This window comes from Lytechinus variegatus, chromosome 6, assembly GCF_018143015.1.
Source record: "Lytechinus variegatus isolate NC3 chromosome 6, Lvar_3.0, whole genome shotgun sequence".
Classification (NCBI taxonomy): Eukaryota; Metazoa; Echinodermata; class Echinoidea; order Temnopleuroida; family Toxopneustidae; genus Lytechinus; species Lytechinus variegatus.
This window is the reverse complement of record NC_054745.1, coordinates 32,408,131-32,431,486: the sequence shown is the minus strand read 5'-3', so window position 1 is coordinate 32,431,486 and position 23,356 is coordinate 32,408,131. Positions and strand designations below refer to the sequence as shown.

General features: G+C 37.5%; 1 protein-coding gene across 2 annotated transcripts in view; it reads right to left on the bottom strand.

Annotated features, from left to right (window-relative positions):
* The window catches only part of LOC121417387 (CCR4-NOT transcription complex subunit 4-like), a 32,589-nt gene extending 12,995 nt beyond the window's left edge, over positions 1 to 19,594 (bottom strand). For both annotated transcript variants that reach the window (XM_041611076.1, XM_041611077.1), the window contains exons 1-13: positions 19,520 to 19,594; positions 14,382 to 14,527; positions 12,873 to 12,941; positions 12,504 to 12,616; positions 11,645 to 11,734; positions 10,680 to 10,740; positions 8,717 to 8,809; positions 7,828 to 7,992; positions 5,974 to 6,041; positions 4,620 to 4,838; positions 4,234 to 4,386; positions 3,575 to 3,803; positions 1,087 to 1,312 (exon numbers count right to left, since the gene is read on the bottom strand). In XM_041611076.1, coding sequence (XP_041467010.1) covers positions 1,087 to 1,312; positions 3,575 to 3,803; positions 4,234 to 4,386; positions 4,620 to 4,838; positions 5,974 to 6,041; positions 7,828 to 7,992; positions 8,717 to 8,809; positions 10,680 to 10,740; positions 11,645 to 11,734; positions 12,504 to 12,616; positions 12,873 to 12,941; positions 14,382 to 14,408 — 1,513 coding nt within the window. In that variant the 5' untranslated portion in view covers positions 14,409 to 14,527; positions 19,520 to 19,594. The remainder of the gene's footprint in view (positions 1 to 1,086; positions 1,313 to 3,574; positions 3,804 to 4,233; positions 4,387 to 4,619; positions 4,839 to 5,973; positions 6,042 to 7,827; positions 7,993 to 8,716; positions 8,810 to 10,679; positions 10,741 to 11,644; positions 11,735 to 12,503; positions 12,617 to 12,872; positions 12,942 to 14,381; positions 14,528 to 19,519) is intronic.
* Between the last annotated feature and the right edge of the window lie 3,762 nt (positions 19,595 to 23,356).

The window sequence follows — 23,356 nt, the reverse complement described above, 5'->3', positions numbered from 1 at the left end:
TTTGAATTTGTGACGACTGCTTTTACGAAAACACCAATAATTACCTTCACCCCATCCCCATCATCACCATCATCATAATCAATATCATCATCACCACTACCATCATCATCACTACCATCACTATCATCACCATTATCACCACCATCACTGTCATCACCATCATCATCATCAGAATCATCATCATCACCATCACTATCATCAGCATCATCACCATCACCACCATCATCATCATCATTATAATCATCACCATCACGATCATCACTTTACTCAACATCATCACCACAATCATAATCCCCATGACGATCATCCTCACGAGAACTAACACCAACAACATCAACACAACTAACTTTAGGTTCATCATCATCACTATCATTACAATCATCACTGTCACAATCATCACTGTACTCAACATCATCACCACAATCATAATCCCCATGACGATCATCCTCACGAGAACTAACACCAACAACATCAACACAACTAACATTAGGTCCATCACCATCATCATCATCATCATTATAATCAGCACCGTCACAATCATCACTTTACTCAACATCATCACCACAATCATAATCCTCATGACGATCATCCTCACTATACACCAACAACATCAACACAACATTACATTTACCATCATCATCATCATCATCATGCTCATTCATCTATGAGAATCATAAAAACTATAATAATCTCAATCACAATAAACAGACCTGCCAACCTCTGGGAATGTAAAATTGTATTCTGTGATTTAAAAAAAAGTGCATTCCCCAAAAAGAAGTGTATTTCATAATAAAATGCATGGCGCAATCGCTCATCGCGGCGCTTAAGCTGCATGCAAGCTAAATTATGCACCGCTCTTGGAGATGAAAAACAAACATAACATCTCACCCTGGTTTAAAAAGAAACGATTGAAAAAAGACATATAGAGATGATTTTCCTCAAAAAATTAAGATTAAAAAAATAAAAAATCCAAAAACGCATTTTTTAAAGTAAAAAACTTTCTGCCATATTTTGGTTGCAAAAACATACTAAATACGCCCAAAACATGCCAAACACGTAATGAATAAATGCCTCTATCAGACTCACCATTCTGCGGTGGCATGCCGGGTATGGGCACCGCGGGCACGTGTCTCTGAAGATTAGCCTGGGGGATGAACCCGTTGCCTCCGAAGAGATGGGCGATGTCACCAAAGGGGGCTCCTCTACCGGGGTGGGGCAGGTTAGGAGGGGGTCCTGTGGGACCCGACAGGGGTTGTTGTTGTTGCCTGGTGTCTGTCACTGGGGGTGGGGGCAGGTCCGGGACTGATTGCACCTGAATAGTGACAAAAGACAAAATAGTAAATTTTCACCACTTTTGTGGGAACTTCCAAGGGGTTGTAACCTGGTGTCTACCACTGGGGGACGGGGGCAGGTCGAGGAGTGTTCAATACTTCATCGGACACGTCGTTTTCCTACCCCCTTCTGTAAAGATATTAATAATAATATAGGGTCAAGCCTTGAAATAAGCACCTGTGAGCCGGGGGCAATTTTTTTTTTAAATTGCCCCCGGCTCACGGGCTTTTTACAGGAACCGGGGGCAATTTTCTGGAACCAGGGGCAATTTAAAAAATACATATATATAACGGTGAACCACACCGCAAATTTGTTTATAGTAAGCGCAGCTCCTGCAATCTTTTAATTAGTAAATGAATAGCATATGCTAAGTATTAGGCTTATTCAAACATTTAAGAAATCAGATTTAAATGTTTAAGTGTTTTGACACCCTCACTCCACATCCCCTTTACAACCACACACACATGGGCTTATTTATTTTTTGTCTTTAATGAACCATGATCAATGAACCCCCCCCAAACAAAAAAAAAATATATATATATATATAAATAAATGAATAAAATAAGAATTAAAAAAAGAGAGAGGGATGGAGAAAGAGAGAATTCAGATCAAATAATAAATTTAGAAAAAAAATAAATAATTTTTAAGGTTTTTTTATGGTTTGAATCATGGGAGTGGGTGAGTGTTTGTGTGTGATTGTGGCTGTGAGGTGCACTTGGATTGCATATAAATTATGTTAAAGAAATTAAGAAACAAAATCAATAAATAACTCAGTCTATTCAAATTCCAGCACATAGCCACAGGCTATGTACATGTATTGTAGGTTCACGTACCTTAAGTTTTTCACAAGTTATTTGAAAACGCAGATCTCCACAGAAAATGCCTTTCATTCTGGGAGAGTCTGAATTCGGTGAAAATGTATTCATTAATAACTTAAATATTCATCACAATGAAGAAATCATAAAGTTTTTTGACAGTTTTCAAAATTGAACATGAAATCTAAACTCTATCTCAAACGGAAAATCACCATCACTTAGGCCATTACTGATACAATTCTCACCCAGAGCTCTGGCAGACAACATGAGCTCAAAACTGGCTTGCTAACACCACACTCAAGTGCACGCGGCGTCCTCTTATTTTTTTTTAGATGGAGCCTTGTTAGATTTATTGTCTGATATTTACCCCTCTCCAGGAAAGAAATTAAAAAGCTACAATTCACAACTATAAGCTAAGTTATTTTGGATTATTAAGGCTCCGTTTTGACAAGCAAGGTCGGCGACTGTGAGGATAAAAGACTTGCACATCGTATGTGCTGTGAACAGGGATTTATCTCCTGTGCAATTCGAATTACTATATCACAGAATTGTGATATCCCGACTGGAAATGTGTGCATTAGAAATTGCACATGGTGAAGTATGGAAAAACCGCTACCGGAAGAACGCGCGCACATGTATTACAGGAAAAAAAAAGACGGACGTAGCTCACTTTTTATGGTACAGAAAAAAAGACGCACTTGGCAATTTTAAACTGTGTTTATCGTAAATTGAAAGTTATTTGATTTTGGCTTTACAGATATTTAAATTACATGTATGATATGGCTTCACTGCTCACTCAAGGCGGGCGCAATTACCTGGAAAATATTTGCGCCCGGTCGTCAAAATTTTGATGATTTTGGGGCTTCATGGGCGCAATTGATGGCGTTATGAGCGCGAATTTGCGCTCAGCGCCCACTTATTTCAAGGCTTGTATAGGGTACTTATATTGTGCACATATCATCCTTGTTAGGTGCTCAAGGCACTCCTATATTACCCGGCTAAGCTAGGCATTCACAGCTTCATAAGGAATTATTTCCTACCGGTACCCATTTACCTCACCTGGGTTGAGTGCAGAACATTGTGATTCAGTTTCTTGCTGAAGGAAATTACGCCATGGCTGGGATTTGAACCCACAACCCCCTGTTTCAAAGTCCGGAGACTAATCCACTGGGCCACAACGCTCCGTATTGACATTCATCATTAACCACGAACAAAAGATGTGATTTTATTGAACATAGATTACATGACAAATGTGGCAACTCGAACTGCCACATAGGATGCCGCAACATGAAGATTTCATATACTATCATATTCTTTGAAGGATATTCATCAATCCTACACCAATATTCTTCTGTAATTTTTCTGCTTTTGTTAAATCAATCTTGCCCTTGGGGTGACCTTCCCCTTCTGCGAGAAATACCACTTACCTGTGGGGAAGCCTCGTGAGGCGTGCTGCTCAGGCTACCGGTCTCTGTTATCGCTCTCTTCTGGGGTATATCAATAGGGGGCGCCGCACTGTTATGCGGATGTGGAAGGTTTTCGTGCGCCTCTGTGGTCAATCCATTGGAGGCCTGCGTTGAGGACTGTGGTAAGCTGGTAGGCGGTGGGTCTGTTCTGCTGTCCACGATGTCTGAAGGTGTGTCTTTTGTTGTGTGGCTGTTGAGGAGGAGGTAATGTAAAATTCAAATAAATGGGGGAAAAATGAAAAAAAAAACACAACATATTTCATTGTTGGAAATGATCTATCTGAAGTAGAAATACTCTGAAAACTTCTTTTGCAATTGATCGTGGACCCAACAGCCACTGTGCAGTTCCAGATCAACATGGCTCTGTCCAATAAATTGTTGAACGCCAAAAAGGGTAGCAGCAACTCCCTTCTTTTAACGTCTTTAAGTCTGATCCGGCCAGGGTTTGAACTCCGGACCTCCTGGTTGCAAGATGGACACTTTACCAACTGAGCCAACAAATTGGAAATGCTATATGCAATACTGCTAACTGTGTGCGTGCACTTGGTTTAAAAGTAAATTAATAAATAAATGAAATAAATCAATGAAGTAATAAACAAGTAAACAAATAAATATATAACCTGTGTATTGAAGATTCTTCTCTTTGTGTCGTCGTTTCATCCCCTCCCTCAGTGTTGTTAGGTTTACTTAACGATGGCCAGGAATTTGTTGTTATGCTAGGGCTCCCTCTACTGTTCGACTTCTGTGTGGTGGGCGGCGATGGTTGCTTTTTTCTGTCAATTTACAACACAAGGAATAATCATGCTACAGTATGCAATACATGGTTTGGGTTAGGAAAGTAGACTTCAAACCAACAAGACCAATGAGGAAATGAGGAAAAGGGAAATATGCCATAAAATATGTGAATAGGGGTAAATATATATCACAATAGAAAATAATACTACCAGTACATAAGGTCTATAGTGGGACACCTGCATCGATACACATCCGAACAGTGGTACGATACCTTGTATTAGATTGTGGTTTTGCTCGTTCCCTTCCCGACGAAGTTGCAGCATGGCTTGTAGCACTTGATGAGTTAGTTGTGGCTGGTGTTGATGCTGTGGTGGCAGCTGTGTGGTTCTGTGTTGCTGTGGTTGTTGTTGTTGTAGAGGAACCGGGACTGTGACTACTACCACCTCCTAAGAGGTCATGTAGTAACTTCTGTTCATATTCTTGATGTTTACTGCAAGAGAACATTTTTGACATTTATTCATTTCATTGGTTATCTATTCATTTGTCACTTAAAAAACATATTTATATTAGTTACAAAATCAATTTCAATTGAAATATGATAGAGATAATCATATATGTACAAGCAAAAATTATGGTCAGTCTTTCTCCTCTTCTCTTCTTCCTCCTCCTCCCCCTCCTCCTTCTTTTGCTTCTACTTCTACTTCCTCCTCCTTCTTCCTCTTCTCCTCCTCATCCTTCTTCTTTGCTTCTTCTTCTTCACTTTCTCCTCCTCCTTCCTCTTCTCATCATCATTCTTCTTCTTTTGCTTCTTCTTCTCTTCCTCCTCCTCTACTTTAGCTTCTTCTTCTTCACTTCCTCCTCCTTCTTCCCCCTCCTTCTTCATTTGCTTCTTCTTTACTTCCTCCTCCTTCCTCTTCTCATCATCATTCTTCTTTTTTTTCTTCTTCTCTTCCTCCTCTTCTTTAGCTTCTTCTTCTACTTCCTCCTCATTCTTCTTCCTCTTCTCATCATCATTCTTCTTTTGCTTCTTCTCTTCCTCCTCCTCCCCCTCCTCTTCTTTAGCTTCTTCTTCACTTCCTCCTCCTTCTTCCCCCTCCTCCTTTATTTGCTTCTTCTTCTACTCCTCCCTCTCCTTCATCTTTCGCTCCTTCCCCCTTCTACTCCTTGCCCTTCTACTTCTTTCTTCCTCCTCCTGAAGTATTCTTCGCCTCCTCCTTCCCCCTCCTCCTTCTTCTTTGCTGCTTCTTCTACTTATTCCTCCTCCTCCTTCTTCTCCGTCTCCTATTTCTTCTTCCTCCTCCTCCTTCCTCTTCTCCTCCTTCTACTTCGTCCTACTTCCTCCTTCTACTCCTTCCCCTTCTTCTTTTTTCCTCCTCCTTCCTCTTCTCCTCCTCCTCTTTACCCCTCCTCCTTCATCCTACTCGTCCTCCTCCTCTTTCCTCTTCTCCTTTATTCCTCCTCCCTCCTCCTCCTTGTTCTTCTTCATTCAGTCAATCACAATCCACTGTGTTGACCGGGCCTTGGGAGGAGTTTAATGAAGCTTATAACATCATAAGCTTTGCACAACTTTGTGAACGAGCAAATTTTAACCGTTGAGGATATAAAAATAAAAATAATGAACTTACCCCATCTGCATATCTTCCTTCGTAAAACTCGCATTCTCGTCACCTAACTCGTGTAAATACATACAGTCCTGAAATAACAAAGAGAGCGAAAATTGGTTGAATTGTTGAACCTACAAAGGTGTTCAAATAGCCCCACTAATAGGGTTAATGTAGGTTGAGCATTATTGCTGTGGTATTCACTCCTACAATGTCATGAAAAGGCGAACTTAAAAAGAAAAAGAATCTAGAACCAAAACACACTGTAAATGGGGATGGTGTTGGGGAATAACCTTTATGGACATTAAAAATCTATAGTGCTAGGTTTTTAAATTTTTGCTCCAAGGACCCATCAAAACAACCTAATCCTCATTAACCCTATCTAGGCCGGGGGAGTTCATATGGCCGGCCTGGGAGGCCCCCCCCCCTAAGATCTCGGCTGTCGACCGCGCGATCGCGCCGAAAATTGGCATGCTGGTTGCCTGGGACATAATCTCCAAGATTGTATGGTAATTTTTTTTTGTGCGAGTCGCTATTAAGTGATTATGCTAATTTATGCTTAATTAGTATACGAAATCATACTTTTTCCTCTAACTCCATAAATAAAGCTCCAAATGTACTAATTTTTGGTATAGAAAATCTTTGTGGTGTTCTTAGCAAGTGTACATGAAAAAAATTGCGATATCAAATCATTTTCTTATGTATTTTATTGTTTTTTGCAATTTCTTATGTATTTCTCTGTTTTTTGACCTTTTGTTTTTCATTGTTTTTTTCAATGAAATTTGTTGGGGACTCTTCTGTGATCATAAAAAGCATAAAATAAATACATTTAGAGCAGCAAAACTAAAAATAATCATACATTTATGAATTTTGGTTGAAAACACAATTTGCATTGACTTTGTACACGAAATCACGTTTTTGAGCAATTTTCGGTCTGACATGCACTTACATAATGTTGCGTAATTTCGGAACCACGTACCCGGAGGACGCAAAGTTGGTCTCAAAAGTTGCGCAAGACTTGAAAGTAAAAAGTCAGCGAGTGGCGCGGTCAAAAAATTTCGCGCGGCGAAAATATTGCGCGATTTGTTGAGGGGGGGCCTCCGAGGCCCCCCCCCGGCCTAGATAGGGTTAAAGGTCAAGTCCACCTCAGAAAAATGTTGATTTGAATCAATAGAGAAAAATCAGACAAGCACAATGCTGAAAATTTCATCAAAATCGGATGTAAAATAAGAAAGTTATGACATTTCAAAGTTTTGCTTATTTTCAACAAAATAGTGATATGAAGGAGCCAACTACTTCCAAATGAGAGAGTCGATGATGTCACTCACTCACTATTTCTTTTGTTTTTTATTGTTTGAATTATACAATATTTCAATTTTACGAATTTGACGATTAGGACCTCCTTGCCTGAAGCACAAAATGTTAAAATAATGGAATTCCACGTGTTCAGGGAGGAATGAAACTTCATTTCACATGACAATGATGAGAAAATAAAAATATTTCATATTTCATATAATAAAATACATAAGAAATAGTGAGTGATGTCATCAACTCTCTCATTTGGATGTAACTGGCTCGTTCATATAACTATTTTGTTGAAAATAGGCGAAACTTTAAAATGCCATAGCTTTCTTATTTTACATCCAATTTTGATGAAATTTTCATTGTTATGCTTGTTGATTTTTTCTCTTTTTATTCAAATCAAGTTTTTGTTGGGGTGGACTTGTCCTTTAAACAACAAATGGAACCTTTACTTTGCCAGCTTCAGACATTGCAAGTCCATCACAAAACTTTAATGCAAGCTTCTCAAATTGTTGCTACAACACTGTCTCTAAACAACCAAATCCTCATTAAACATAAAATGACACCACTACTTACTAGCTTCGGACATTGCGAATTCCTCAGAAAATGACTGCAGTATTTTGTTGTACCTAAGGAAGCCTTTAACGTCCTACCATCCACGTGTACATTGTTTACCGCTTGTATCGCCCGTAACGAGTCCTCAGCCCTCTGGTAGGTTACATACGCACTTGCACTGGGCCCCTGAAGGTTCAAACAAAAGGAAATTAAGACTTGTCCAACATGCAAAAGCAAAAAGGGATATGTTAAAGATTTAACCTGAAAAATAATAATAATTGTACAATTTGGTCCAGCACGATGTGAATCACCTGGTGTGTGCTTTACTTACTTCCACAGAAGGAGTTGGTTTATTCTTTGCTCTCCCACGGACAAATATTCATCACCTGGTTCAGGAATTTCCTGACTGGTATAAGGTGTGACCAAAGGAGGCAATATGTCGAAGGATACAGAGCATGTGACATGCACTTAGGTCATTGAAATGGATTCTAAACGACCAGGAGCGTGTTGCAAAAAATATCTACATTTAAAGAAAATCAAGAAAAAGTCCCCAATACACACGTACATGTACAATTGGTAGTTGCATTTGATTGCAAGTATTTCCACAGAGGCTCATTGGACAAAAGTTACTATTATTACTATCTATTATCATTTCATTTCAACAATGAAAAGTATATCCAATTGGTAAAATGCGATCCCACATTAAAAAAAAAGTTAGAATAATGGTAACTTTACTCTCCAATGGTACCGGTAACTACCATGGCAACAATGCTCAACTGCCTACCAAATCCAGGGATTCCATGAAAGTTACCATTGGATGAAAAAGTTACAATAAATACTAACTTTTATGCAACAGGACCCGATGGAATAAAACTCACACAAAAAAAAAACGATGTATAACAACACTTACATGAGACTGACTTCCTGCATACGATGTGTTCTGGTTTATAACCACTTTGAGAATTTTGCCAAACTTCCCAAAGTATTCTTGCTTTTTCAAAATCTGAAAAGAGGAGGAAGAAGAAGGAAAATGTAATGTTCAATACTTTACTGCATTTCAAATTTACCCTAACCCTTAACGTACCTGGTGGGTGTTTCATAAAGCTGTTCGTAAGATAAGAGCGACTTTAAGAACGACTGGTGATCTTTTCTTGTGGTAAATGGTATATTCATTGGCGATGGTTGAGCGCGTAAGAAAGGATCACCAGTCGTTCTTAAAGTCGCTCTTAACTTACGAACAGCTTTATGAAACGGCCCCCTGGTGGGTGTTTCATAAAGCTGTTCTTATAAAGAGCGACTTTAAGAACGACTGGTGATCCTTTCTTGTGGTAAATGGTATATTCATTGGCGATGGTTTAGCGTGTAAGAAAGGTTCACCAGTCGTTCTTAAAGTCGCTCTTATCTTACGAACAGCTTTATGCAGGCCTGCCAACCTGAAAAAAGAACATTTCAGTATTTTTAAAGCTGAAAATCAGTATTTCGGTGAGGAAATAAGTATTTTCAAAAAATACCATAGGACCACACATACAACTGAAACTTTAGAAATCAGTATTTTACATGAAATTTTCAGTACTAATTACTGAAAATCAATATTACTTGACAGCTCTGTTTATGAAACGGCCCCCTGGCCTATTTTGCGAGCTTAAAGTTGAGGGAGGGGGCTTTGAGGCCCCTAAAATCTTGGCCGCAGATCGTGCCAAATTTTTGCACAAAGAGAATGACATAATCAACACCGATGCAGAGGCAAATTGCACAAAATTCATATATTTTTTATATGAATTATGCTAATTCATTCATGAAATCATACTTTTTGCACTAAAAATGAAAATATTCATTAGCGCATTCCTACCAACTATAAGAGAAAAATTCTGGTATCAAAACCAATTTGTCATTTCTCTTATTGTTTTTCTTTCCTATGTAATTATTTGTTTTTTGATGTTTTATTTTTATTGCTTTTAGACAAAATTCATTGGGGAAACAATTTCAGTCATAGGAAGCACTTTACTCATGACATGTACAACATCTATTATGGGCTGTTTCTGACCAAGGTACCATATTCGATTCACCAACACTTAAAATTCAAAAGTGACTTGAACACAATTCCATGACTTTTCTCAAATTTTCCAAATTCTCTGACTCTTCCCTGACTTTCCATGACCATCAATTTTTCCAGGATTTTTCATGACTGTGAGAACCATGTATATCGCCAAAATACATGTCGGGGGGGGGGGGGGGTGGGGGGGACTTTTCAGCAAAAACAAATCATAGGAGCCAAGAGAATGGAAACATTAATTTTTTAAAGGGGAAGTTCACCCTGACAAAAAGTTTATTGTTAAAATAGCAGAAAAAATAATAAAAAATATTGCTGAAGGTTTGAGAAAAATTAATCAAATAATTAAAAAAGTTATTAGAATATCAATTATTTGATTTGTGACGTCATATGCGAGCAGCATTCCTACATAGCGAAAGGTAAAAAATCAATGAAATGTCATTTTCTCAGAAAATTGAAAATGGTTTTCACTGTACCTTTTGTATATCAGTAGACAAAACATTTCACAACCGATCATGAATAGAAAACAAAATTAAGTCATCGGGAACCATACAAAATTTGAAATTCATGCATTTTATAATTACATAACACATGGGGCAGCTGCTCGTTTATGACGTCACAAATCCAAAACTTTGAACTCTAATAACTTTCTTACTCTTTGACGGATTTTCCTCAAACCTTCACCAATATTTTTTACTATTTTTTCTCCTATTTTTTTTAAAACAAAGTTTTCTTCAGGGTGAACTCCCCTTTAAACTATCATGCTCAAGAAGGAACAAGCTGAAGATTGATTGGGAGCAAATCTCAAGAGAAAGTTACTTACTTCTGTGTCCGCCAATCTTTGTGACAAGCCAACAACAAAAACAAGATTCTTCTGGACAACTCTGTAAGTAAGCAAACAAAATATCCAAATATTAAAAAAAATAAACGCCTAGTGGGTGATTTCAAGTTCAGTGTTGACCTTTTGGTGTTGGTGTTGGGTCAATTTTTACACGATTATAACACCAAAGATAAAATGAGGACGGTCCCGAAAAGTCACTCACTAGTTGTTGAGATGTCAATAATGTGATCTGGATCAGTTTTACAAGCTCTGCATAAATTTTGGAGCTAGGGGAAGCAACCGAAATTTCAACACTAACACCACCACCAAGGCCAACACCGACCTTGAAATCACCCATTGTGGCAAAGATTTCGAAATTAGCTTGTACAGAATCCAATAAAAGGACTACCCAAGTGTGTTTGCATACATAAATCAAAAGTATTTGGTAGAAGAATCTGAATGAAATTGCCTCATCACTGATAAATTAGCAAAATATGCATGGGAGATTGAGTAGTTTTTCAAGAAATATATAATACACTGTCCCACACGTGCATATCTGTGTTGGTACTCTACAGTATGGTAGTTTTTTAGCTTAGATTTCAGGATTTCACAAAGTTCAATTCGTACCAGATTTATACAATCCAGTGACTATCTTGCTTATAATGATTTCCTGTGAAATCAGTGTTTACTGGAACTTCTTTCATTCATCTTTAAATCGAGCAAACATGTAAGGTAGAGTCGATTTGGTCTGTAAAACTGCTACTGAATATCAAGTACTGTATCCACAAATGTGCAGCCCTCCTAAATTGGGAAATGCTAAATCAACCAGTTAATACAGAAAGGTTGTATGTAAGAGGCAAAAAAAAATCCACCAGGGTTTTCTCTGTACTGAAGTTATACCATTTAGATTCCTGGAACACTAGTTTTTTCTCTCTTATGTTTTAGTTTTAGGTCTTTCTTCCACTTACCTTACACTGGCTAGATGTTTTCTGTTTTCTGTTATCTTCTGCTTGCGCTGAATATCTTTCTGTCTTTTTTCATTCTTTATCCGATGCAACCTGTCGAAAAATAACACATGAAAAACAATTACCAGGGGCCCGTCTTACAAAGAGTTGGGTTTGATCCGATCAATCGAAACTATGGAAAGCCAGCAAAGTTAACATATAAAATGCATGTTTGCTCAAAATTGTTCCCTACATACATGTATACATGTACATGTATATCTATACATTAATTGATTTCTTGACAATTTGGTGTGTTCTCCTTTGTTTACAAAGGACATTTTGCAAATTTCCTGCGGAAAAAATTATGACACTCATGGATTTCCATAGAGCTACGATTGATTGGATCAATTGTATCTCTTTGTAAGACGGGGCCCTGTTGTGGTAACAGTCTAAAAACGATTATGAATTCATAGAATCCAACAAAATTAATAAGAAGTATGTAATATAAGATAAGATTTTATTGTTCTTTATCGACCCCCGATCGGGAGTATGAGAGCCTGAACAAGAACATATTTACAATAATGAATTTGCGTACAAAAATGAACATATTTCCTACAATTAATATGCATCTAAAGATTGATGAAATAGATGCAATTCCACCCCGAAGATGGGCCTTTTTCTAAACAACAATGATACAGAGTCCCACATATGCTTATCTGTGTTGGTGATCTTAACTGTGATAAGTTTTCAGCCCAGATTTCATGGTAATACGAAAGATAATGATGACAATCATAAATGAAAGCAATAACAAAATAAAAGAATAAAACTTTTTTGAACACCCCCCCCCCCCTTAACAAAATTTTAGACGAGCTTGAAGACTTACTGTTCCTCGGAGAGTGGTTTGAAGTCTGCGGGGCATTCAGGGTAGGCCTTTCTGCATGCAGGACACAAACCATTCTCATCTGTACGAATACGATGCCAACAGAACCGACAAATCTATGAAGGAAACAATGAGACAATTAAGACAATAAACCATAATCATCTGTATGGATACGATGCCAACAGAACTGAAAAATCTATAAAGAAATATACGGCGGTCGTACGGCGAGTCGAACACAGCCGTTTTATTCATTTTTTTTATTCAAACCACCTATGTATAACTGGTACCAAAAAAAAATGTTAAAACGCCTGTTTTTGACTGGCCATAGAGTAAATTTGACCAAGGTAATAATCCCACATTAGCCAAACTCACCTGATAACCGCATGTGCATGGGAAGAAATTGACATCGTCCAATTCCAGGGGTTCCATACATAGTGGGCACTGTCATAGAAGAACATGAGGAAATAAGAGAAATTAACACCCTCGAGTGCTCTGTTGCCATTATATCACAATAGAAGAAATAAAGTATAACACAAAACAAATTGCAAATTCATGATAATATTCATAATCATACTTTTGTAATATGAGGTGAGCAAAAAAGATCCACCTGCAATGAGGCAATTCCTTTTTTAATATTTTTACACATCAATATTTGCTTTGTTTCATCATACATGTATACCATCTTGAAATTGGGCCATTCATTCTAATCTGAGTAAATGTAGGAAATAAAGGAACATTGTGCCCTCATGACAACCAAAAACATCCCTAAAATCTTCAAATAACGTGCTTTACGGCAATCATATTTTCGACAGAACTTTGCACCAAGAGGTGCAGACATCTCATTACCTATTTCTTATAACTTATGAATTATGAATTTTAAAGGTATTGTTTAACTTTGTGAGCAGCCGATTAAAAAAATTATCAAACCAAGATGAAACATGTGTACAAGTGCATGTATTAGAACTAATAAACCCTGAAAACAACCATTATTGAGAATGAAAAGCTAAAACTACAAGGCAAACCCCGTTTTTGTAAATAGGCGTCTTATAGACACCTAAATAGTACACATAAGTGTATGGGATGAAATTAAGATGGTGTTTCTGGTCACATTATTATTTCAATTTTTGAAGCCGTAAATAATCATTTTCGAACGCAATTTTTTCTGGGCTTCATTTTTGTAACATATCACAGACACAGGTGACAAGTGTGACCTTCTAGCTCAGATTTTTAAAAGTCAAACCAATGTTAACCAATCACTATAAGGGTTATCAACCTATTGCAGAAAAGTTATCACTAAATTGTATTGTTTATGTAGAATTACATTGCTATGATACAGTATATTATTTTGCATTTTTGTGTGTATATTATGTGTTTAAAGCCATTGGAAACTAAATTTCTCTGTATGCCTAGCATTCATGGACCAATAAAACAATCTGGAATCTTGAAACATTATTCAAAACTCTTGAGAGAATCACTATTCTTTACAGTGTAATCATATTTTCATTAAATCTATAATTGCTTGTTGCCCCAAAAGGTAGGCCTTAAACTGCAAGATGTAGCCTCCCATATTCAGCAATAGCTCCAATAATCCATAATCTATTATTCGAAATTGAAATCTGAAACAGAATTACTCTAAAAATCTGTTTTGACCAACTGATCATTGGCCTGGCAGCCGCTGTGCAGCGCCAGATCGACATAGCTCTATCCCTTGAACCATTGAACGCCAAACAGGGTAGCAGCAACTCCCATCTTTTAACGTCTTTTAGTCTGACCCGGCCTGGGTTTGAACTCCAATCCCCCCCCCCCCTCTTGTGAGATGGACGTTCTACCAACTGAGCCAACACAAAACATGCAAAAAGTAACAAAATAATAAAATGTTACCTCAGCTGGGTCATCGAAGGTCGACATTGTGATTTGACGGTAGGGGAAGAGAAACAGAAGCTCGGGTAATAGAAGACAGACAGTAGATAAGCTCACTGCAAACTGTTGAAACGTCAATATGACTGCTTTGCAGTCCCTGTACAACACTGCAAATGAAAAAATAACATTTGAGAAAAAAATGAGTTGAACACTTTTTATTTGAATGTTCAAGAGATTTTGCACAAGATTTCACAAAATATTGCTGAACTTTAGATTTAGAATTCAATGACTTCTTTATTTCTTGCCAATATTTGAAGAAATTTTCAGCATTTTGGTAGGTAATTTTTACTCTGCAGGGAATAATTTTCCTGGTATCGCACTGCAATTTGCTCCATATTTTTACTGCTACGCATTTAGTATTTAGCATATTTTTACACAAGACTATACAATACTACACCCCTCAAAAAAAGTTTTGCAACTCGGTTTTGGGGGATGATATCTTTTTGGTTAATGAAGTATAAAAGATGAAACTGGTATCATTGGAAAGCTGAATTATTCGTCTTTACAATGACATGCCATTTGCTGTGATTATGTAATCATGGAATATGTAATCACCCTGAACATCGAGAAAAGTCAGAAGTGAAATGTTGCAAAATGCATTGATTTCCAACAAGAGTCCCCATTTCTATAGAATTTCCACCATGCAGGTGACAGTGAATGCACTCGGTCCATCCTCGAAACAATTGGAAATTCGCTATTGCAAACGACGCATTTTGCAACATTTCATGTCTAACATTGCTGCATATTTATCATGTCTGTGTATTTCATGATAACACTAGCATTACAAATGACACATGATCGTAAAGAGGAATAATCATACTTTCCAATGATACCACTTTTACATATGATGATGGCACACTAAGAAATTTATTAGCACTCAAACTTGAGTTGCGGAACTTTTTTTGAGGGGTTTAGTTGAGGGGTTTTCTCTAAGTTATGACCAAAAATGCTATTCAAATAGGCATTCCCTACTCTATTTAATTTAGATGCATTTATTTATGTAGAGCTGCCAACTTGGATTAAAAAAATACTTGCATCTGCCGATAGATATCAGGAATCGCAAAATATTTGTTTTAATCAATAAATATCATATAAATTACTTTATATTTATCGACCGAAACAAATATTTTACGAATCGTCATATTAATCGGCAAATGCAAGTATTTTAAAAATCTAAGTTGCAGCTCTGCACGCGTAGAGGTATCGATAACAAAAGACACAAAATGGCGACGTAAACAGACGGGGTAAGTGAACGCTCTTGCTAATGTTGTAACCCGCACCCGTTGCGGTACGGGTTAACCTGCCGGTATGCCTCCGATCGCGGGTTGCGGGCCGGGCCGAGTTCATTCTCAAACCCGCAGACCGTCATGCGAAAAAAAGGGAGAAGTAACGACGCATAATAAAAACATTCACAATGAAAATTGAGTTGAGATCATGTGCTTCATGCGTGGCAGATTCCTTTAGAGAGGTAGATATTTCCTTTTAAAAAATTCTGGCGTATTTTTGTCGTGTGAACAGTGAAAAGGCAGAGTCTGAGACAGTTCAACATAATAAAATACATCGAGTTGCTCTTTCAAAGGCCAGCGCCAGTGCATGCAGCGCAGTCAAAAGCAACCGCATGGGCCAATGAAACTCGATGTTGAGTTTCCTGTCCCATTTTTTCCAGCTCATAATGAGGAACCGATTTCATTATTGTTTTTCAGAAGATGAAATTTTGACCTTTTGTAACCTTTTAACGCACTTTATTCTGTGGAACTTGAAGCCAGGGAAAAATTAATCATTTTTTTTCGGGGGCTCCATTTTCAATTTTTTGGTAATATTTCAGGGGCTCTTTTCAAATACTACGTTTTTGTATTTTGAAGAATACCTGTTCACTTATTAAATTAATTATTACTTGTTGTTTAATATTGTAGGATTTTTAAAGTTTTTTTCATGCTTAAAATCTTGGGTGTGTTTGTGTGGGTGAGACTGTGAGTTGAACTTGGATATAAATGAATTTCTTACTCCATCTAATTCCAGTACTTGGCCATGTAATGAAGGCCCACATACCCTTACTTTTCCTGAAGTTCTTTGAAAATGCAGATCTCCACGAAAATTGCATTTCTCTATGGGGGAGTCTAAATTTGGTGAGAATGAACTCATTAATAACTTAAATATACATGACAATGAAGAAATCATCAAACTTTATTGGCAGTTTTGAATAATATACCCGAAATATAAACTCTGTCTGAAACAGAAAATCGCCATCATTGAGGCCTTTACAGAGCGAATTGTCCCCCAGAGCTCTGGCAGAGAGACAGAGCTCAGACTGGCTAGCTAGCACAAGCGCCAATGCGTACGTGCGTGAGCCTCACGTCGGCCCTGTAAAACAGATTTAGCTTTGTTTGATGATTTTTTGTCTGATATTTACCTCATCCCCTGGTATAAGTTATAATTAGCAAATAAGATCAGTTATTTTGGATGTTACTAGGCCGTATGATAACTCACCAACGCGAGGTTACTAGACTCTGGGATTTATTGAGGTGGCTCAACCATAACTCGAGCGATGTTCGTGCGGGCTCCCTGCACGAACATCCCTCGAGGTATGGTTGAGCATGCAGTGTCATTCCATTCACAAGAAAAAGAAAGAAAGGATTTACAGGTATTTACAAGACATACAAATAATTATGTGACTGAAAAGCTTATATTAATGTTTTATATCAGTTTTGCATCTAGATCTATATCAAAATAGTAAAACAATGAATTATTTTTAGAATTTGATTTTCAAACGCGGGCCAAATTTCATAACGCGGGCGGGCGACGGGAAACTGAACATCGAGTTTTAGCGGCCATATCGAATGAAATACAAAAACAGAAGGAAATAATATGGAGGTAAACGAGAAGAAAAAAATGACTGTATCATTATCCACGTATTTATTGCAATTTTAATTACTTTATAGACAAGGTCCCATAGAATTGAATATTGTAATTATGATTGTTGTGAGTCGCCGTGTCGACCGACCTGGACTGAAAAACAACATTGCCGATCCTTGCTGGGCAGCCTGGGCTATCGCTAGTTATACGTTAGCGCGCTGAGCTGCGGCTCGCTAGCTCCGATCCGAGGAGGTAATTGCGTAATGCTTTCAATTCCGAGATCAGAGCGCATCCATTTCATGGTACGAAGTACTTAAGTCACCCCAAAAAAAACATTTTCTCTCCGGAGTAAAAGGCTAATTTGCAAATTGTAAGTAAATTCACTCTAGGCTAGGTAGAAGTTGACATATATTTTCCAGATTTGAGCCTGTATAGTGTGGGGATTGCAGAAATATTTTTCATTTTTCAAAGATAAATTGACTTGCGGGTTAAAACCCGACGGGTCAGCGGGTCCCGCTTGCAAATTTTTGGATTATACGGGACGGTACGGTTCGGGTTATCACTTGCGGGTTACAACATTAGCTCTTGCTCTTAACTTCTTTCAATTGAATTTCACTACTATTCATTTAATGAAAAGTAAGAAAAATGTAAAAAAAAATGGGGGTAAACATAAAACTTGCCCATGTACATAACTTTGGGCGAAAAACAAAATTGGTGATTTAGGTCTGGGTTCAACACGGGTAATCCTGGCCGCTACGGAGAGGCATATATAAAGCAAATCCAGGCATTAGGGGAGTGACCATACGTACATGTACAGTATATGACTTTCACTCCCCAGACGCCTCCAGGCTATCCGTAACAGACGGTACACGCACATACATGTAAATGGGACGCAATCTCTGGCTCCGTGAGAGTAATTTTTACTCTCCACGCTCTAACGTTAGCTCAGAGCCTCTGAGTCCTGGCTAGTCAACTTAAATCTATTTACACTCATCACCATTGTAAGAAGCTCAGAACATAACAGAGCTACCAAGTCTCACGCATTATGCGTGAGACTCAAGCATTTTTTTTACTCTTGTTCATCCCCTCAAATCTCTGTCTCACGCAACTATCACAGCCTATCCCCATATACATTTGTACATAATGTCTGTGATCTCACTCAGATTCACAGAAAATCTCATGCATAGCCAGTAGAGGCACACGGCCAATTAGGGAGACTCTCCAATAGGGGAGACAATATCCCACATTGGAGACTTGCTTTGCAGAAGACAAAAGAAACACCAACAAAAGCAAGATTTTTTCCACCCAAAATTTTGACTGAGGTCAGAAGCCCATTTGTTTTGTGTGTGATTGACAACAAAAATCCTTATCAAAACAAAAGTAGACAGTGAATTTTTAAAGTAGACGGTGAAAAGGGGTAATTTTTCATGAGGAATCTGCTTATCACATTTTTATTTACCGCCAAGGTAATCCTTTTGCAGCAAATGTAAACAAAGGAAATTGGACTCCAAAACTGGAGACTGTCTCTGAAATCGGATACCCAAATTCTTTACAAAAGTCTCTTTGGAGAGATAATCTCCCACATTCATGACATTGTAGACAGTCTCCATTATTGGCCGTGCGCCTCTACTGATAGCATGTCTTTGAACTTGGCATCTCTGACATAGATTTATCATCAGTTTTATTAAAGGTGAATACATGAAATTAACCTGTCAAATAACATGAATAAAATAACACTGGCAGTTTACTCTTAATAAATAGACAATATTCATCATCAATCATGTGACGAAGTCTATCTTGTAGTCTACCCTCTCGGCCTCCATTTTCTTTTTCAGGACAGTAGGGATCCTTCTAGAATCTAGTCATGTTTGATAGTACGGCCATCTTCTCAAGTAATAACTAATATTCTATTCACATGCATGATCATGGACTGACTCATGACATGCTACATGTAGGCCTAGCTAAGGCTAAGCAATGCCAAAATAACGTAAGGAACCGAACTGCGCGAGAACAAAACACGGTCATTCACTTTACACGTAAACTAAATGGAATTGTAAGGACGCCCAAAATTATTGTAACCGTGCACTGTTACCACACCTAATTTCGTCCATTACAACGACCTTTGAATAGTAACTCGCAAAATGGATCGCGTCTTCATGTACATCGGAAATTTCATTTCCTATATAATTTATTACAAATCAATAAACCAAATAAGAAACCAATAAGTTAAAGTTGGAGACACTTACGACAAGATGATCGCAGGGAAATACACTATAATTCAGTCGAGTTGAATTGCGCAAATGGCGCATGCGCAGAAATAGATATGACAAATTAAATGTCAATATCCCGGATGTAATTGAGCCCCGGTGCATTGTCAGAGTTTGATTTAAGGATAGTGATATTAGTCTGGTCAGTTAGCGAAATTATGTGGACACGGTGGACAAAAGCGTGATTTTTTCTCCAGACCTTTGTTTATGTATAAGAATTAAGAATGGGGTATGCTCCAAAAAATCTGGCTGCAGGAACAGTGAAAAAATGGGTGAAAATGTCAGAATTTATGAGTTCAGATTTGTCTGATATATAGACTAGCGCTAGTGCAAAACTCAATAGCAGTGCATTATTTTGCATTGGATTAGTTCTTGAATTCAGACCCTTTTGGAACAGTTCTTCTGTTTGTCCTCGCATCTCAATGCACCAAATATTTAAAGCAGATGCTAAACAAGCCGAAGGGTGATGGTGGAGGGGGTTGAATGTTGGTGTGTATGTACATATTTTGGTCTTGGGGTAAAGGTGTGCAAGACACATTTTTTGCATGTGTTGGAAATTGTGTTGCCATGGTAACAGTGTATTATTGCAAAAATAAGGTACAAATCTTGCAGTTAGAACCACTTCCTCTGTTTTTAACCGATTCTCATGAAATTTGGCACACACATTGGTCTTGAGGTGAAGATGTCTAAGACACACTTTTGTGTGTCTTTCAGAAATCTTGTTGCCATGGTAACAACATATTATATGGTGAAAATTGGGAAAAAAACTTACAATTCAAACTGCTTCATCAGTTTTCAATCAATTCTCATGAAATTTGGCACACACATTGGTATTGAAGTAAAGATGTACTAGGCACTTTTTGTGTGTGTTTCAGAAACTGTGTTGTCATGGTAACAAAATATCATATGGCAAAGTTTAGGTAAAAACTTGCAATTTGAACTACTTCATCAGTTTTGAACCAATTCTCGTGAAATTTGGCTCTCACATTGGCCTTGGGGTAAAGATGTGCAAGAACTTTTTTTTTGCATTTGTCAGAGAGTGCATTACCAGGGTAGCCACATATGATAGCCAGCAATGTAGGAAAACTTATTGTGGATCAAACTTCTTCCCCTGTTTTTAGTCAGTGCTCATAAAAATTGGAAGAAATATTCATCTTAGGGTAAAGATCATCACATTAAATTCTAAATGTCTTCTCTGCATTAAAATGTGGGGGTATTAATCACCTTCATTAATATTTCTTGGTGGGGGGGGGAGGGGCAGGATTAGTCCTTAAATCTGACATCAAAGAAGGTTAAAGGCAGTGGCCATTAGAAACATAAAAATGATAAACACTCTTAAAAAACGCATCCCCTTAAGGGCATATAGGCTGGAGGTACACTGGGTGAATATGAAACCTTCCGCTGAAGCAGAGGAGTTCCAACACTGGCAAGCAAAACAAAATGTGTACCCCTTCTACTTTCAACAGCTGACTTTCCAAACCTTAGTTCCACCTCTCCAAGATGTGCACCCCTCCCCATACCACTTTTAGTTCTACTTCCCCATGCTCAAACCATTTTTAAAGCTAGACATTACTCTTTTTTTTTTGGGGGGGGTCTTTAGAAAATGACCTCATAAAAATTACAGTTAAAGGATTATGACTAGGAACTTAACCCCCCTCCCCGAATAAATAGGGGGCTGATATACTTTTTAGCAGAAAATGCCCCCCCCCCCTTCAAAGGTAAGAAGATTCCTTTGCACTTCAGACCATTCATTTGAAGTTTAATGCATTCTGATTAGATGAAAAAATTGTTTACAGTACTCAATTAACCATTGTTTATTTATATTCTCCTACTCAGTCTTTTATTCATATTCATATTCCGTTCCTACTCTTTCTTTTCAACTTTCACATCACTCTTGATTTTGAGCTTCACCATGCCATCTCCTTCTGTTTCCTGTCTCTCTCTAAGTATATTTTATCTGACATATTTTAAAGTGTACCTCATGTAACTAATTATAGAAATATAAATATATACAAAAATCTCTGCACTTGTTTTAGAAATTCACTTGCAAATCCATGACTCAGTAACATACCATATCAAAAATATACCTATGTGCACAATAGATTTTAGTCTTGTATTTTCTTTCATTTAAATTTTTCAGTATATTTCTGTGACAGCCCCTGCTTCATGCTTCAAATGAAACATTGATTAATTGGACACCGGAAACATTTTTTTTTCAAAGCAGAATGTTTGAGGCTTTAAATTAATGTGCTGAAGTGTAAAGGATTCCCCCCTTTTTTTTGGGGGGGGGGAGGGGGAGGGTTAAGTTCCTAGTCGTTATAATTTCCTTTTACTCTTTTTCTAAAGCCCCACCCCCCAAATAAAAAATGTAAGTGGTGTTTTTTTAAAGAGTGTTTAAGTTCCTCATGGTCATGGCCTTTAACCTTCTATATTTTTATGTTGTCAGTTTTTAAGGACCTTCTCCGCCCCCCCCCCAAAAAAAAGCCTATAAATATTATTGAAGGTGATTAATACCCTGCGCTATTATATGACGTTATAAAAAGGAATCAAACGCAAATAAACACTTGTTTTTAGAGGAAAATGAAAAATCAGACAAGTTTATAGGTCAAAGTTTGAACAATATTGGACAAACCATAACAAAGTTGTGAACATATTAAAGTTATAAACATTGGTACTCACTATACCCAAGAAGGCTTCAAATTGACCGCATATGTGATGTCATAGTGATGTAAGAAGGCAAGGACCACTCTTCCATGTACTGGAATAATTAATTAGCTAAAATTTCTTTTTTTCAAAAGTTTTACTTCAAATTATGTTTTTCTTTCATGAGGACATAAAACATACTACCGGGTTTATATTACGGCCCCAATGGAATAGGGATTTAGGAGAAAACCAAAAATCCTGATAACTAAGTACTAGTCTTATGGGAAAGTTGTCCTTGCAGCCTCACCCCTTGTCATAATTTACTTACCCAGTTGCCAATTTGAATTCTACATACTAGTAGCCTTAGGGATCTTAATTTTAAAGCAGCCATAACTTTATTTTGCTTGTCCGATTTCTTTAAAACTTTCACCATTCTTATTTTTCTCCTTTTCCATGCACACAACATTACGACCAAGGCTTGATTCCCTTTTAATACTGAATATGAATCTTTACCCGAAATGAATATTTGTGTCAACTTTTATGAGCACAGGCTGAAAACTGAGAAGTAGACTGATCCACAATGAGTTTTCCCCATATTTCTGGCTAAATGTGGTTACCAAGGCAATGCACTCTCTGACAAAAGGTTCTTGCACATCTTTACCTCAAGGCCAATGTGTGAGCCATAATTATTTCATGAGAATTTGTTCAAAACAACAACAACAAAAAAACTGATGAAGTAGTTTCAAATTGCAAGGTTTTTACCTAAATTTTGCCATATAATAGGTGGTTCCCATGGCAACACAATTTTGGAAACACACACAAAAATTGCCTTGTACATCTTTACTTCAATACCAATGTGTGTGCCAAATTTCATGAAAATTGATTGAAAACTGATGAAACAGTTTGAATTGTAAGGTTTTTTCCCCAATTTTTACCAGATAATGTGTTGTTACCATGGCAACAAGATTTCTGAAAGACGCACAAATATAAGTCTTGGACATCTTCACCTCAAGATCAATGTGTGTGCCAAATTTCATGAGAATCGGATGAAAACAGAGGAAGTAGTTCCGACTGCAAGATTTTTACCTTATTTTTGCAATGATACACTGTTACCATGGCAACACAATTTCCAACGCATGCAAAAAATGTGTCTTGCACATCCTTCCCCAAAGA